General features: G+C 41.3%; 1 protein-coding gene across 2 annotated transcripts in view; it reads right to left on the reverse strand.

Moving 5' to 3' along the window:
• The window catches only part of SRF (serum response factor), a 78,443-nt gene that overhangs the window by 20,209 nt on the left and 46,188 nt on the right, over window positions 1–12,046 (reverse strand). Inside the window, exons 3-4 of one of the 2 annotated variants that reach the window (XM_034427607.3) lie at window positions 1,925–2,186; window positions 1,158–1,331 (exon numbers count right to left, since the gene is read on the reverse strand). In XM_034427607.3, coding sequence (XP_034283498.1) covers window positions 1,158–1,331; window positions 1,925–2,186 — 436 coding nt within the window. The remainder of the gene's footprint in view (window positions 1–1,157; window positions 1,332–1,924; window positions 2,187–12,046) is intronic. The other variant, XM_034427609.3, reaches the window with a different exon arrangement.

A 12,046-nucleotide genomic window follows, 5' to 3' on the forward strand; every position in this document is an offset into this window, starting at 1 on the left:
CCAATATTGCTTTGTCTTCCTGCATTGCCCCAGAAACATCACTCCCCAAAGCAAAAAGGTACCACCACAAGAGCAGCAACTTTAAATTTTAAAGGAATTATGCTCCTAAATATAGTTACTGTCACCGCAGGCTAACATCCTAGAACTGTGATGGCGAACCTATGGCACGCGTGCCACAGGTGACATGCAGAGCCCTCTCTGCGGGCACACCAGCCATTGCCCCAGCCCAGCTCCACTGCACATGCGCTCACACCTCCTGCCAGCTAGCTGGTCTTCAAGTCTCTGCCACGCATGCGGGGATGCATGCATGCATGCATGGGGGGGGGGTGCAGGTTGGTGCAGGAGGCTTTCCAGGCCCAAAATGGGGTGGGGGCCTCATGCGGCGCTCCCGCACCGTTTTGCCTTCCAGGTTGGTGCAGGAAGCTTTCCAGGCCCAAAATGAGGCCTCATGCGGCCCCTTGTGCTCCATTTTGGCTTCCAGGTTGGTGCAGGAGGCTTTCCAGGCCCACAATGGGGCACGGGGTGTGTGTGCGGGGGGCACATGAAGGCCGCATATAAATTTAAGTAATACTTCAAGACTAGAAACCACCAAATAAGAGCAGGCTTTTGAATTTTTCAAGCACAAGTAATAAGATTTAATAGTAAAAAAAAAAAGAGCAAGTGGATGTCTGTTAACTGGACAATAAAATAGGCAATCCTTTTAAAAAGTAGTATTGGACAAACAAGAGAGGAAAGAAAATGGTTAGATATTTTAAAAATGAAGATGGCAGGCATGGTCCTGAGATTGCAGATGTAGAAGGATCAATCTCAGCTAGGTGACAAGTTCTTAGGACTACCTTTCAGACATCTGAAAGAATTGCCTTCTATTTTGGGAACTATATTACCAGTTATTAGTCATATTTGTCTTTATTCCTCCTAAAATAAATTATCACTCGCATTCAGCTGACAAAGCAACAGCTTTTGCACCTTCCACTCCTGTCTCAGCACACCTCCATTTGAACCTAGCAGCTAACTTTTCCCAACTTTCTATCATTGCTCTTAGAAGGGCCTCCCAAAAACACAAGACAACTCAACCCCAGACAGGTCAACCAGCTGCCCTGAAAACGTGCATTCCCACCAACCTTCCATGTGCAAGCAGCAGTGTGAGTGCAGCTGACCTGTCAGAGACACAATCTGCCCTCCGGCTGTAGATGGAAATCGGAAGACTGTCTGTTGTGCCTGCTGTAGCTGTCCAGGTACAGCCTGGCCCTGCTGGTTGGAAAAGGCCAGCGAGTGTGGCTGTAACTGAGTGAGAGGAATGGTAGGGGTCCCGGGAGGGAGTGGAGCACCTGCTGGAAGGAGGGAGAAAAAAAGGCTTTTTATCAGGGCCAGATGTTTTTAAAATCTCCTTCATTCCCTCTTGGATTCTTGTTAATCTCTCTCCTCCCAGATTATTATCATATGCAGCCTTCTCCAACCTTGTGCCTTCAGTTGGGTTCTGACTATAAATGCCAGAATTCCAAGTGGAATTCTGGGAGATGGAATATCCAGTTGAGGGAGGCTGCCATACATCTTTCATGGGAGGAAGAGGAGGGAAGGCACTGACCAAGCTCCATGTCCCAGTTCCAAACCCTACAATTCTCACAATCAGATGTCAAAGTGGGACTTTCCATTTCCTCAAAGGAACGAGGAGGCTGGCAGCAGAGACAGCAACACTACCATTTCCCTAAAACTTCCTGTTCTCCTGGTAGAACCTGTCCCTTGACCAGCTGGCCTCAGCCATACTCCTTTATGAAACAATCGTATTTAAGAGAATGCAGTTTTGGCATTTCCATTCCAGCTTCTCACAAGTCAAGGAAGGGCGAAGGTCTAGCGTGCTCAGTGTAATTGCAGAAGAATCAGCAGCTATCGCAAAAATGCTTCAACTGGCAAAAGAGAAACTGACCTGACATGAGGGTAAAGCCGGTAGGTATCTGCATGAGTCCTCCAGAGGCCACTGCGCTGGTTCCAGTGGTTTTCAGCACTGTTCCGTTGGCACTGGTGACTGTACTGGGGCTGACACTGGCAGAGACTGGTGCTAAGTAGTTAGTAATGGGGAACGAGGGCCCACTGCTGACCTGCATGGATGTGGATGTTGTGGGTGCTGTCTGGATGGTGGACGTCGTCCCTGGGAGGTTGGTGACAGTGAATGCTGGCTTCAGTGAGTCCTGCAAAAGAAGCGCAAGTAGGAAGAGCCAAGCCCAAACTGAGTACATTCCCCAGAGTTGAATACCCTTCTGACTATCTGGCAGTACAGTATCCACATCTAAAAGTAAAAGATAACATGTAGATAGAAGCCAATAAGCTCTCAAAATCACCATACTACTCCACACATGGTTGGATTCAATTCTCACTGCCCCTGACTACTCCCAGGCTACTGGTATAGACCAGTATTTTTCAAATTTGACTGTCTTTTAAAGAAGTGTAGAGTTCAACACCCAGAGAACTCAGTCAGCCATAAAAGAAACTCCTGGAAAGTATTTCAAAATATTATTAATGGCAGATCAATATTTCAGTGCTAGGTTATCAAGGAAAAAGGCAGTTAGCCCTTGAGTTACATAGCCTGGAAAAAGCGATTCAAGCAACTCACAAACATCCCAGTCAAATGAATTCACTCATAAATAAGGGCAGGAGTTTTACTGAACCATTTTCCAAGACTCAGGATCCTAACCCCTGATTCTTTGACATTAAGCCATTATTAATGCAATTCCATGAAATTCCATGTCCCTGGCCATGGTCTGCTATTCTGGATTTAACAGATTGAAATGGTATCCACCACCAACAGCTGGTGGATCACTGTCTTCCCTTCTCCCCATTCTAAACCAAGGATATTCATTCTTACTTTGACATTTCACAATGGTTGAGAGTCCCATCAGCAGTCTAAGTAGCTTACCAAACACTTTCTTGGGGAGGCAACAAAGGCTTAAGAAACAGACTTATTCAGTCTCTTCTGGTAGGCCCAGTTTATGCTAAATCTGGGACCCAATGGCAGCAAGGACCTTCACCAGGGAATTATTTTTTTCTTAACATTTCACTTGGACATGCTTCCTATAACAAGTCCATGATTCTATATCCTGTCTTCTAGGAATACGATAGATTGTGTCTTTCTATATGACACCACTTCAGAATTGGCAAGTATTCTCATCCCCCCCCCCCCAGTCTTTTTTTTCTTAAGGCTAAACATACCCATTTCTCTCAATATCTTGTCAAAGAATCATATTTCTGATCTTTTGAGAATACTTATTGTCCTTCTCTTAATCACTTTCAAGTTGCCTGAATCCTTCTTAAATTTTGTTATCCAGAACCTGATGCAGCACTCAAGATTTATCTGGTACAGGTATCTTAGATGATGCAATCTTTTCATTTTGGTCTCTCAATATCTTGCCCTAATCCCTTCACAATAATCCAGTATTCTGCTGCTATAATCATTCACCCAACCCTGATTACATGATACCGATTCTTTAAATCCCTATACTAGGCTTCCTATACGTTCTATTTCAGATCCAAGTTACTTGCTCAGCTTCTATATGATATTCACATTTTCAAACCTAGAAAACTTTGAGATTTTCATAACTATTTTGGTATCTTCAATTATTTGGTTTATGCCACTCCTAAGATTAACAACAAATCTGATTTCTGTAGAACCAAAGTTTAGTCTTCAAATTTATGCTTTCGTTTTGCTTTGAGTTTCTTGTTTATTCATTTGCTTACACATCATTAATTCATATTGGTCAATATGTAATGCACAAACTGAATGCAAATAAATTAAAAGAACAATGTTGCTTTTCCCCTCCATGTAAATCTATTAAGATCAGATTTTGTAATATGAACAAATGCATTTCAATGCACAAAATGTCATTCATTTTCAATGTTTGAGATTACTTAGCTTTTGTTAATTAATAAGCCAAAACATGCAATATTTCCAACTACAGAGGATTGTTTATACTCACTATCTTGTATGATACCACTAGCTTTCCTGGAAGAGCAGTCTGGAGAACAATTTGAAGGGTTATCTCTCCAAGTACTTAGAGAAAGTTTTTGTTTTTGTTTTGTAAAAAATACAAAGCTATCCATTTTATCAGCTCATTGGAGCAGGAGTTGTTTTGCTACAAATAGCTTATCACTTACTATGAGTAAATTTTGTCTAGAAGCAAGGAAGGCTGCATCTATCTAAGTCAGTGTAACTTTAATTCTCTGTTAATTATATGTTTAAGTTTGTGAATTTCTGTTATTTTAATTGATTGATAATTTTATTGAGAAGTTTTTTGTGACCAGAGCCATAAACTGAATTGACTATAAATTCCCACTGTAACTTCCATGCTATAAAGAGTCATGCATATTTATGGCACTATATAAATGTGTAACTCTACAGAATGGACATTTTTAATCTGTAAATTTTACCTCTAAGAGATGGCTTTTCCAGAGATGACAGGTTCAGGTAGCATGACCTCTGAGTTACACATCCCATGAGACCATAATGCAATGTTGACTTAGCATTTCATGTGATCTGAGCCATTCTGGCTATGATATAAGGCTTGGTACCATATATGAATTCAGAAAACTATAGCCTATTCAAAAACCAATGCTTAAGCAAAACATAACATAGTCTAAAACATGAACCCTGTTATTGTACTTCAGGATAGGATAATAAGTCACATACTAGATTTTCTAGGATTTGCAGAGCAACTCTTAAGTGGGATAGAGAGGCCACTTGGTGGACATTGCTTCAAGAGTACTCTCTGGATCTATTTGATGCTTGAGATACACTCTCTAAATTCTGACAGCCCTGGTGGTCCAGGGGTTAGAATGCAGTATTGCAGGCAAACTCTGCCCACAGTCTGGAGTTCGATCCTGACAGGGCTCAAGGTTGACTCAGCCTTCCATCTTTCTGAGGTCAGTAAAATGAGGAGCCAGATTGTTGGAAGCCGTATGCAAATGCATTGTAAACGGCCCAAAGAGTGCTATAAAGCATTATGGAGGCATATAAGTAAGTTCTACTGCCAGGTGCTATTGCCATACAGGTCCCATCCTGTGGGATCCTGGACAGTAATTAATCTTAGCTGGATTAGGAAATGATCTGATCAAAGTAAATGGGTAGAAGTAATGCCCTCCATATTCAGATAAACAGTGATCTAGCATATGACCCCCCCCTAGATGTGCTGGATCAGAAATCACTTGGAACAAGTCACCTTTATGATGTAGACACTGAATTCTATGGCTTTCCCAGAGCTACACCACACTTATGGAATCATTCAATATTGAAAACTATGGTTACTCAAGCCTGGAATCCAGATCAAGGAGGCCAGAGAATGAGTCAACCAGAAAGCCATCCAGCATGCCTATTAAAATGGAGGTATTCAGTTCATGTCACATCCTTCATTGATGGTCCCAATGGCCTCTTCCCAATCTGATTCTAAACAGATGTAAATGTAAGATTAAATTATATATTTAATTACATTGCTTTCAAAATCTAATTAAATATATAATTTTGAAAAGTAGGGACTGCCAAACTGTTGTCTGCATGGAAATGGATCATTGGAACAGCAGTGATGTTTCCATACAGCAAAGGCTGGACAAGAGGCACAGTTGCACCAGTGTTTACTTTGTACTCAAAATACATTAAATTTTCCCCCTCTGCAAGTTTGATTGCCTAGTGTTCTAGATTCAAATCAGACTTTCAAATACCTCATAACAATATTCCTAAAAGAAGTATCTGACTAGTCCCCAAGTGAGTAAAAATAACCATCTGCTTACATGAGAAATATAATCGGCTAATTCTGAGTGAAGGCCAGTTCTGTTTGTTTGTTTGTTTGATTGATTGATTTAAAACATTTATGTAGCTACCCATCTTCTAATCAACTCTGGGCAGCTCCCAATCAAAAGATTTGGAGCTTCAGGACAGAGTTCCAGCCACTGGGAATCAAGCATATTTCACTTGCATAGTCCTGTCCTGCTTTAGTGTCTTGATAAAAAGTTGTTTTAAAAAACTATTGGGGTGGGGAGGGAAGTATATATATGGTAGTCATGTTTTAAGGGCTATTAAACTGGAGAAAATGCTGTCTTTTGGGATTAGAATGGCTATTTCTGTTTGAACTCTATAGTCTGCAATATCTTAACCTGTCCGGGGAGGGTTAATGTCTTGTTGTCATTAATGTTGTCAGTGTTCTTTCTGCTGCCAGCCCCCCCTCCCCCTCCCCTCCAACTCCCAGCACTACTATGTAGATCCAGCCGGCAGGCACTCCCATGTGCTTCTCCAGGCTCCTGACCTGACACACTGCCAAAAACAAGGAATTCACAGCTCAACTAACATCTAAAAAAGGAAAGGCAGACAACAAATCCAGAACACCCTTCCTGCTGCATAGAGGAGGGGGAAGACGGGATGAGGAGAGAAGGGGAGAGCCAGCCAGCAATTCCCTTCCCCTCTGCTCCTCTCCAGCCCTGGCACCAAGAACTGTGTAGATGGAATTAGGATGAGCATGTGATAATGGTGCACTGTTGAGCAAATTAACTTTCCATTATCTCAGCTGCAGCCTCCTTCTCATCACAGAGGACAGACCTATTGTTAAGGACAAAGCCGGACCAGCCACAGGACAAGGCCCCTTGCTGTGTTAACCTGAGGGATCACAGGATTTCTCCTAGACCTAGCAGGATGCATCTAACTTAGATCTTTGACAATGGGTCTGCTGGACCTGGACAGCCAACAGACCAGACCAAGAATTGTATAGTAAACTTTATTTTCTTAGCACTAGAAAGAAAAAATCTCCTATAAAACAGAGAGACCCTGAGCAAGTCAAAATACACAGTATTTGTACAGATTTCCACCAATCTGTTTTGAATCCCAGTTGTCCCCTCTATCTCCTCCTCCCTCCTGCCATGTCTGTCCATTATCTATTAGCAGTTTTTCAATCATCACCACCTTCTTATCAGCAATTGAACTATCAGCAATTGGACTTCCTCTTTAACTGAATATCAAGCATAGTTACAGTATGACAGCTGTCTTATTTTTTACATTCTATTCATCCCTTACACTCCTTTGGCTTTAGAAAGTTCTCTCCCTTAGAGCCATCCATTCTGGTCCTAACTGGCTTGAACCAAATTGGTCGAGTGAATGTGGGGACAAAGCTGGAATGGTGAGTATCTGGAGAGCAACAGAACTTCAGAAAAGACGCAAAAGTAAATATATAAGTACAGTGACAATAACTATCAATTGGCATACCAATCTAGGAATGGAAGTCAGGTTACTCAAGATTTATCTCAATCCAAATGTCATGGGAATGATCCTTGGGTTCAGTTTTCTAATTGATAACAGAACCTAACAGTGGGTTTGGGATCGGAGGGTTTGGTCTTCTTGACATTCAGTTCTACCTCTCATGATATGTTAACATGGGCCCCATGATGCTCTATGGCAGTGTTCTCAATCTTCCTAATGCCGCAACCCTTTAATATAGTTCCTCATGTTGTGGTGACCCCCAACCATAAAATTATTCCTAAAACCATTGAAAATATGTGTTTTCCGATGGTCTTAGGCGACCCCTGTGAAAGGGTTGTTCGACCCCCAAAGGGGTCACGACCCACAGGTTGAGAACCACTGCTCTATGGGTTTGAAATCCCCAATGAAATTTAATTATTGACCTTTTCTAGAATTTTAGGATTAGTTTCTAAAAGCCTCCTGCAAGTCTGCAATACCCCCATTCCACTCCAAAACTCTGCCCTGCTGATTCCCTGTTACCTTTGGTGTATATCCTTCAGTCAAAGGTTTTATGAGCCATCAAAATCCTCAAAGTTCTTTCCCTTGCAAGGTAGAGAAGGCCAGTTTCCCAAATGTAATATTTCATTGCTAGTTAGATTCCTTCTTATGTGAACAGGAGAGGTGATATGTCTGAGAATGCATGTTCCTTTCCAGCCAGATGGTACACTACAGTATATACCTTTCCCAGTCTGCAGACAAAAAATATTCCAGGCTGAATAGGTTGCAGGTACAACCTGGCTCTCCACCATTTATGCTGTGACAATTCTGGACCTGGAGGAGAGCTATCATATGGAGGTCACCATGTTTGCTTACATCATGTATTATATTATTACATATGTATATTATATTAATATATTACAATGTAATCTATTATTATATATTTATTACATGGGTAATAAATGGTGCTGGCTATATGGCACATCACCATTCCTCCATGAACTGAACTGACTGCCGGTGTGTTTCCAGGTGCAATTCAAGGCGCTTGTTGTCATCTTTAAAGCCCTACATGGCTTGGGATCAGGTTACCTGAGGGTTACCTAACTCTTTTTCCAAAAAGTTTCTATCCATCCAGATTGGGCATGCTGCAGCAGATCCCATCAGCCACAGAGTATCAACTGGCAGGAACTAGAAGATGGAATTTTTCTGCAGTAGCCCCTGCTTTATGGAATATTCTCTCCTCGGAAATTAGAATAGCCCCAACCCTGTTTGCCCTTTGCAAAGCTTTAGAAACTTGGCTATGTACCACAGGCCTGGGGCTCAAGATGTTTTAAGGATCCAATTATTTGGCTTTACTATTAGTTGAAAAATCATCATGGTTGCTGTTTGTACTTATTTATTTATTTATTTATTTATTTATTTATTTATTTATTTATTTATTTATTTATTTATTTTACTCACATTTATATGCCGCCCTTCTCCCAAAGGACTCAGGGCGGCTCACAACAATAAAACACAAGACAATAAATTAATGCTAAAACAGTCCAATTATAAAAATCCCAACAATTAAAACTAAAAACTCTCAGCAGATCAAGAGATTTGCTGAAAAAGCCATGTCTTCAGGCCAGTGCGGAAAGAGCGGAGGTCGGGGGCCGTCCGGAGCCCAGCGGGTAATTCATTCCAGAGGGTCGATGCGGCCACATTTTATGGATGTTATTATTTTAATGTTTTTAATTGTTTGTAATTTTAGAATTGCAAGCCACACAGAGTCATCTGGCTAAGTCTCAGCTACAGAAATTGAATGAATGAATGAACGAACAAACTGTAGCATTTCTCCAGTGCTGTGCAGACAAAAAGATTCATTAAATGAACAAAATATTTGGAATCTAAGGGTTGGAACAGCATTATTGATGTTAAATTGTCTGATCCATATAATTCTGAGTTTTCATAACATATATGGCCCATTTGAAGTTTTTTACAAGTTCCCTCCTCTTCTATACAATGGTATAGTTACCTGAATTTATGCTACAGATACGTTATTCATGTAATCTGTGATTAGAGAAGAGCACTAAGGGCTCCTATACCTCCTAGGCTTAATTAAAGTTAGGGTCACCTGGCATTCCTTACCCTCCCCAACCCCGCATTCCTTATCCTCCATGTCTCCAAATACTTTCATCATTCAAAAACAGAGCAACAGCACTGACCCATCTTAAATAGGTTACAGGAGCATCTTGATATAGAATAGAGAATCCCCCATGGGTACTATTATAAAAATGTAATTTATGACTTGAGAAAGAACCTTGGGTTACTTCTTTGGAAATAATCTAGAAATGCCGCTATACTATAAATGGTCTGTCAGATACTGCCTTATGCTGGTATGATAGTTATATTAATAATTTGTTGCAGAACTAGTAAACAGAAAGGTTTGTTTGCCTAGCAATCAGTTGGCAGGCTATCTATTAAGATTATGGATGGAAAAGACTTCTAGACTCCATCCTTTCCCAGTAGTCCAGCAATGTATGAGCAAAATCAATTTGCCAGCTGGATGACTCTCTTTCAGTCCAACCCTCCTTACAGGGTTGTTGTGGGGGAAATAGGAGGAGGAAGGAGTATTAGGTATCTTCACTACATTGAGTTACTCATAAAGCAATAAAGGCAGGATTACAAAAAAATCTAATCGATAGCTTGCATGATAAGAAGTTAGCAGATGAAAGCAAACGTCTTAAAGATCAAAGATAGCAATAATTACTAAGAAGAGACACAGAATTATAATGTTGCCTAATCATGGATTTTAAAGTGGTTCCAGGATCTGTGGTTGTATGCATTGGTCACAATGCAGATGAAATTATAGCAGATATGAAACAGCCTGGTTTGCATCAACAGAAGGAGTTCCTAGATTGTTCTGGTCTCTACAATCAATGAATGCCTGGCGGTCAGCTTTTTTTTAGGTTGATTTGCTGGTTTCTTCGCATTTTTCCTGCCAGTAAGGCAGGTGAAATGCTACGGTAGTGATAAAAACTACCGGTTCGCCCGAACCGGTAGTTTTTATCACTACCGGTAGCACTTTTTACCGGTAGTTAAAAAATGCTTTAAAAGGTTAGAAAAAAAGGTTCTGACAATCACGTGGCATAGCTGTGAACATCGGAACCTTTTTTTTACTTTTTTAAAGCATTTTTTTTACTACCGGTTCAGGGGAATAGGTAATAAAAAATGCTTTAAAAAGTTTTTTAAAAAGAGTTTGCCACGCCCACCCAGTCACATGACCCCACCACCAAGCCACACCCACCAAGCCACGCCCACAGAACTGGTAGCAAAAAAAATTTGCATTTCACCACTGCAGTAAGGTAATTCTTTTCACTTGGGTCCAATTGTAACAGATTTCTTTCCTTTGCACATTTATTAAGTCTTGGTGGTAAGCAGGATAAGGTATACACACTCCCCACCCCCTTGATTCCAGAAAGGTCTTGCATCAGGGTCTCTTAAGCAGAACCAAACACATGGCTGGATGGAGTGCACTGGGTTAATTGAGGGGTACAGGCTGGACTGTGAAATTTTGGCAAGTATACATTTTTTTAAAAAAACCTGAAGTTTGTGACTTCCCAGCAGAGAGGTACAAACTTCAAGGTACATAGCATCTAGTGGCAAGACTCTACCAAATAAAGAGATCCATTATTTGGCTTGATGGCTACATGAATATGAGAGCATATGGCAAGCACTCTACCCAATTTAATCCCATTTCAGTATAGAATTTGGCCAATTGAGTCTTTATACAGTCAGCTGGTGTCTCTATCAATTCATTGTTGTTGTTAGTTGCAAAGTTGTGTCCAACCCATCGTGACCCCATGGACAACATTCCTCCAGGCTTTCCTGTCCTTTACCATCCTCTGGAGTCCATTTAAGCTCACACCTACTGCTTCAGTGACTCCATCTAGCCATCTCATTCTCTGTCGATCCTTTCTTCTTTTGCCCTCAATCTTTCCCAGCATTAGGCTCTTCTCCAGTGAGTCCTTCCTTCTCATTAGGTGGCCAAAGTATTTGAGTTTCATCTTCAGGATCTGGCCTTCTAAAGAGCAGTCAGGGTTGATCTCCTCTAGGACTGACCAGTTTGATCGCCTTGCAGTCCAAGGGACTAATCAATTCATTAGAAATTGGGTAATAAGGAGCGTGAAGCTTCTTCTTGGTTCCCAAAGCCTTGGATATGGTTTTTTTAAGTGGCCAGCAAACTGTAGACCACCATCTTATTATGGAAGAGCAGCCATATTGTGGAATGATCTATTTTGTAAGTACTTTACTGCTGCTACTATGTTGGCCATAGAAGTAGGAAAGGCTTCAAGCCCTTTTGAAAAGGTGCCCCATTACAATCAGTAGGTGGCAATATAATCTTCAAGGAGGCATATCCATGAAATGAAGTTGCAAAGACTGGAATGGACCATGCATCCAAGGGGAAGTGCTGGTGACAGCAGTTAAGAGAGGGTGTAGGCTGAGTTCTGCACATACCCCACAGCTGTCGACCACTTGCTATGCAACTTGTTTGAGACACACCAACATGTCAAAATTTGCAGTGTAATCTAAAGAAGTACGGGGGAGGGGGCATGAGAAACCCATTAAATGCCATTAGAAGGGGGAGCCTCCAGTGTTTCCAAGCAGCCTCTTCAGGAAACAGAAGGCATTGTGTCCCAGAAAAAGGACAGACTGGGGAAGAAAAGACCAAAACTTCAACAGCAGAAGGACTGAGAGGGGAAACAAAAAACCAGAAATAGCAGATCTTGGGCCGCAGCATAATCCAAATTGTTACCTTATGCTAAAGATGGGATGTCCTTGTCATCCCAGCAAGAGGAAACA

This window comes from Pantherophis guttatus, chromosome 1 (genome assembly GCF_059756535.1).
Source record: "Pantherophis guttatus breed Tessera chromosome 1, ASM5975653v1, whole genome shotgun sequence".
Taxonomy (NCBI): Eukaryota; Metazoa; Chordata; class Lepidosauria; order Squamata; family Colubridae; genus Pantherophis; species Pantherophis guttatus.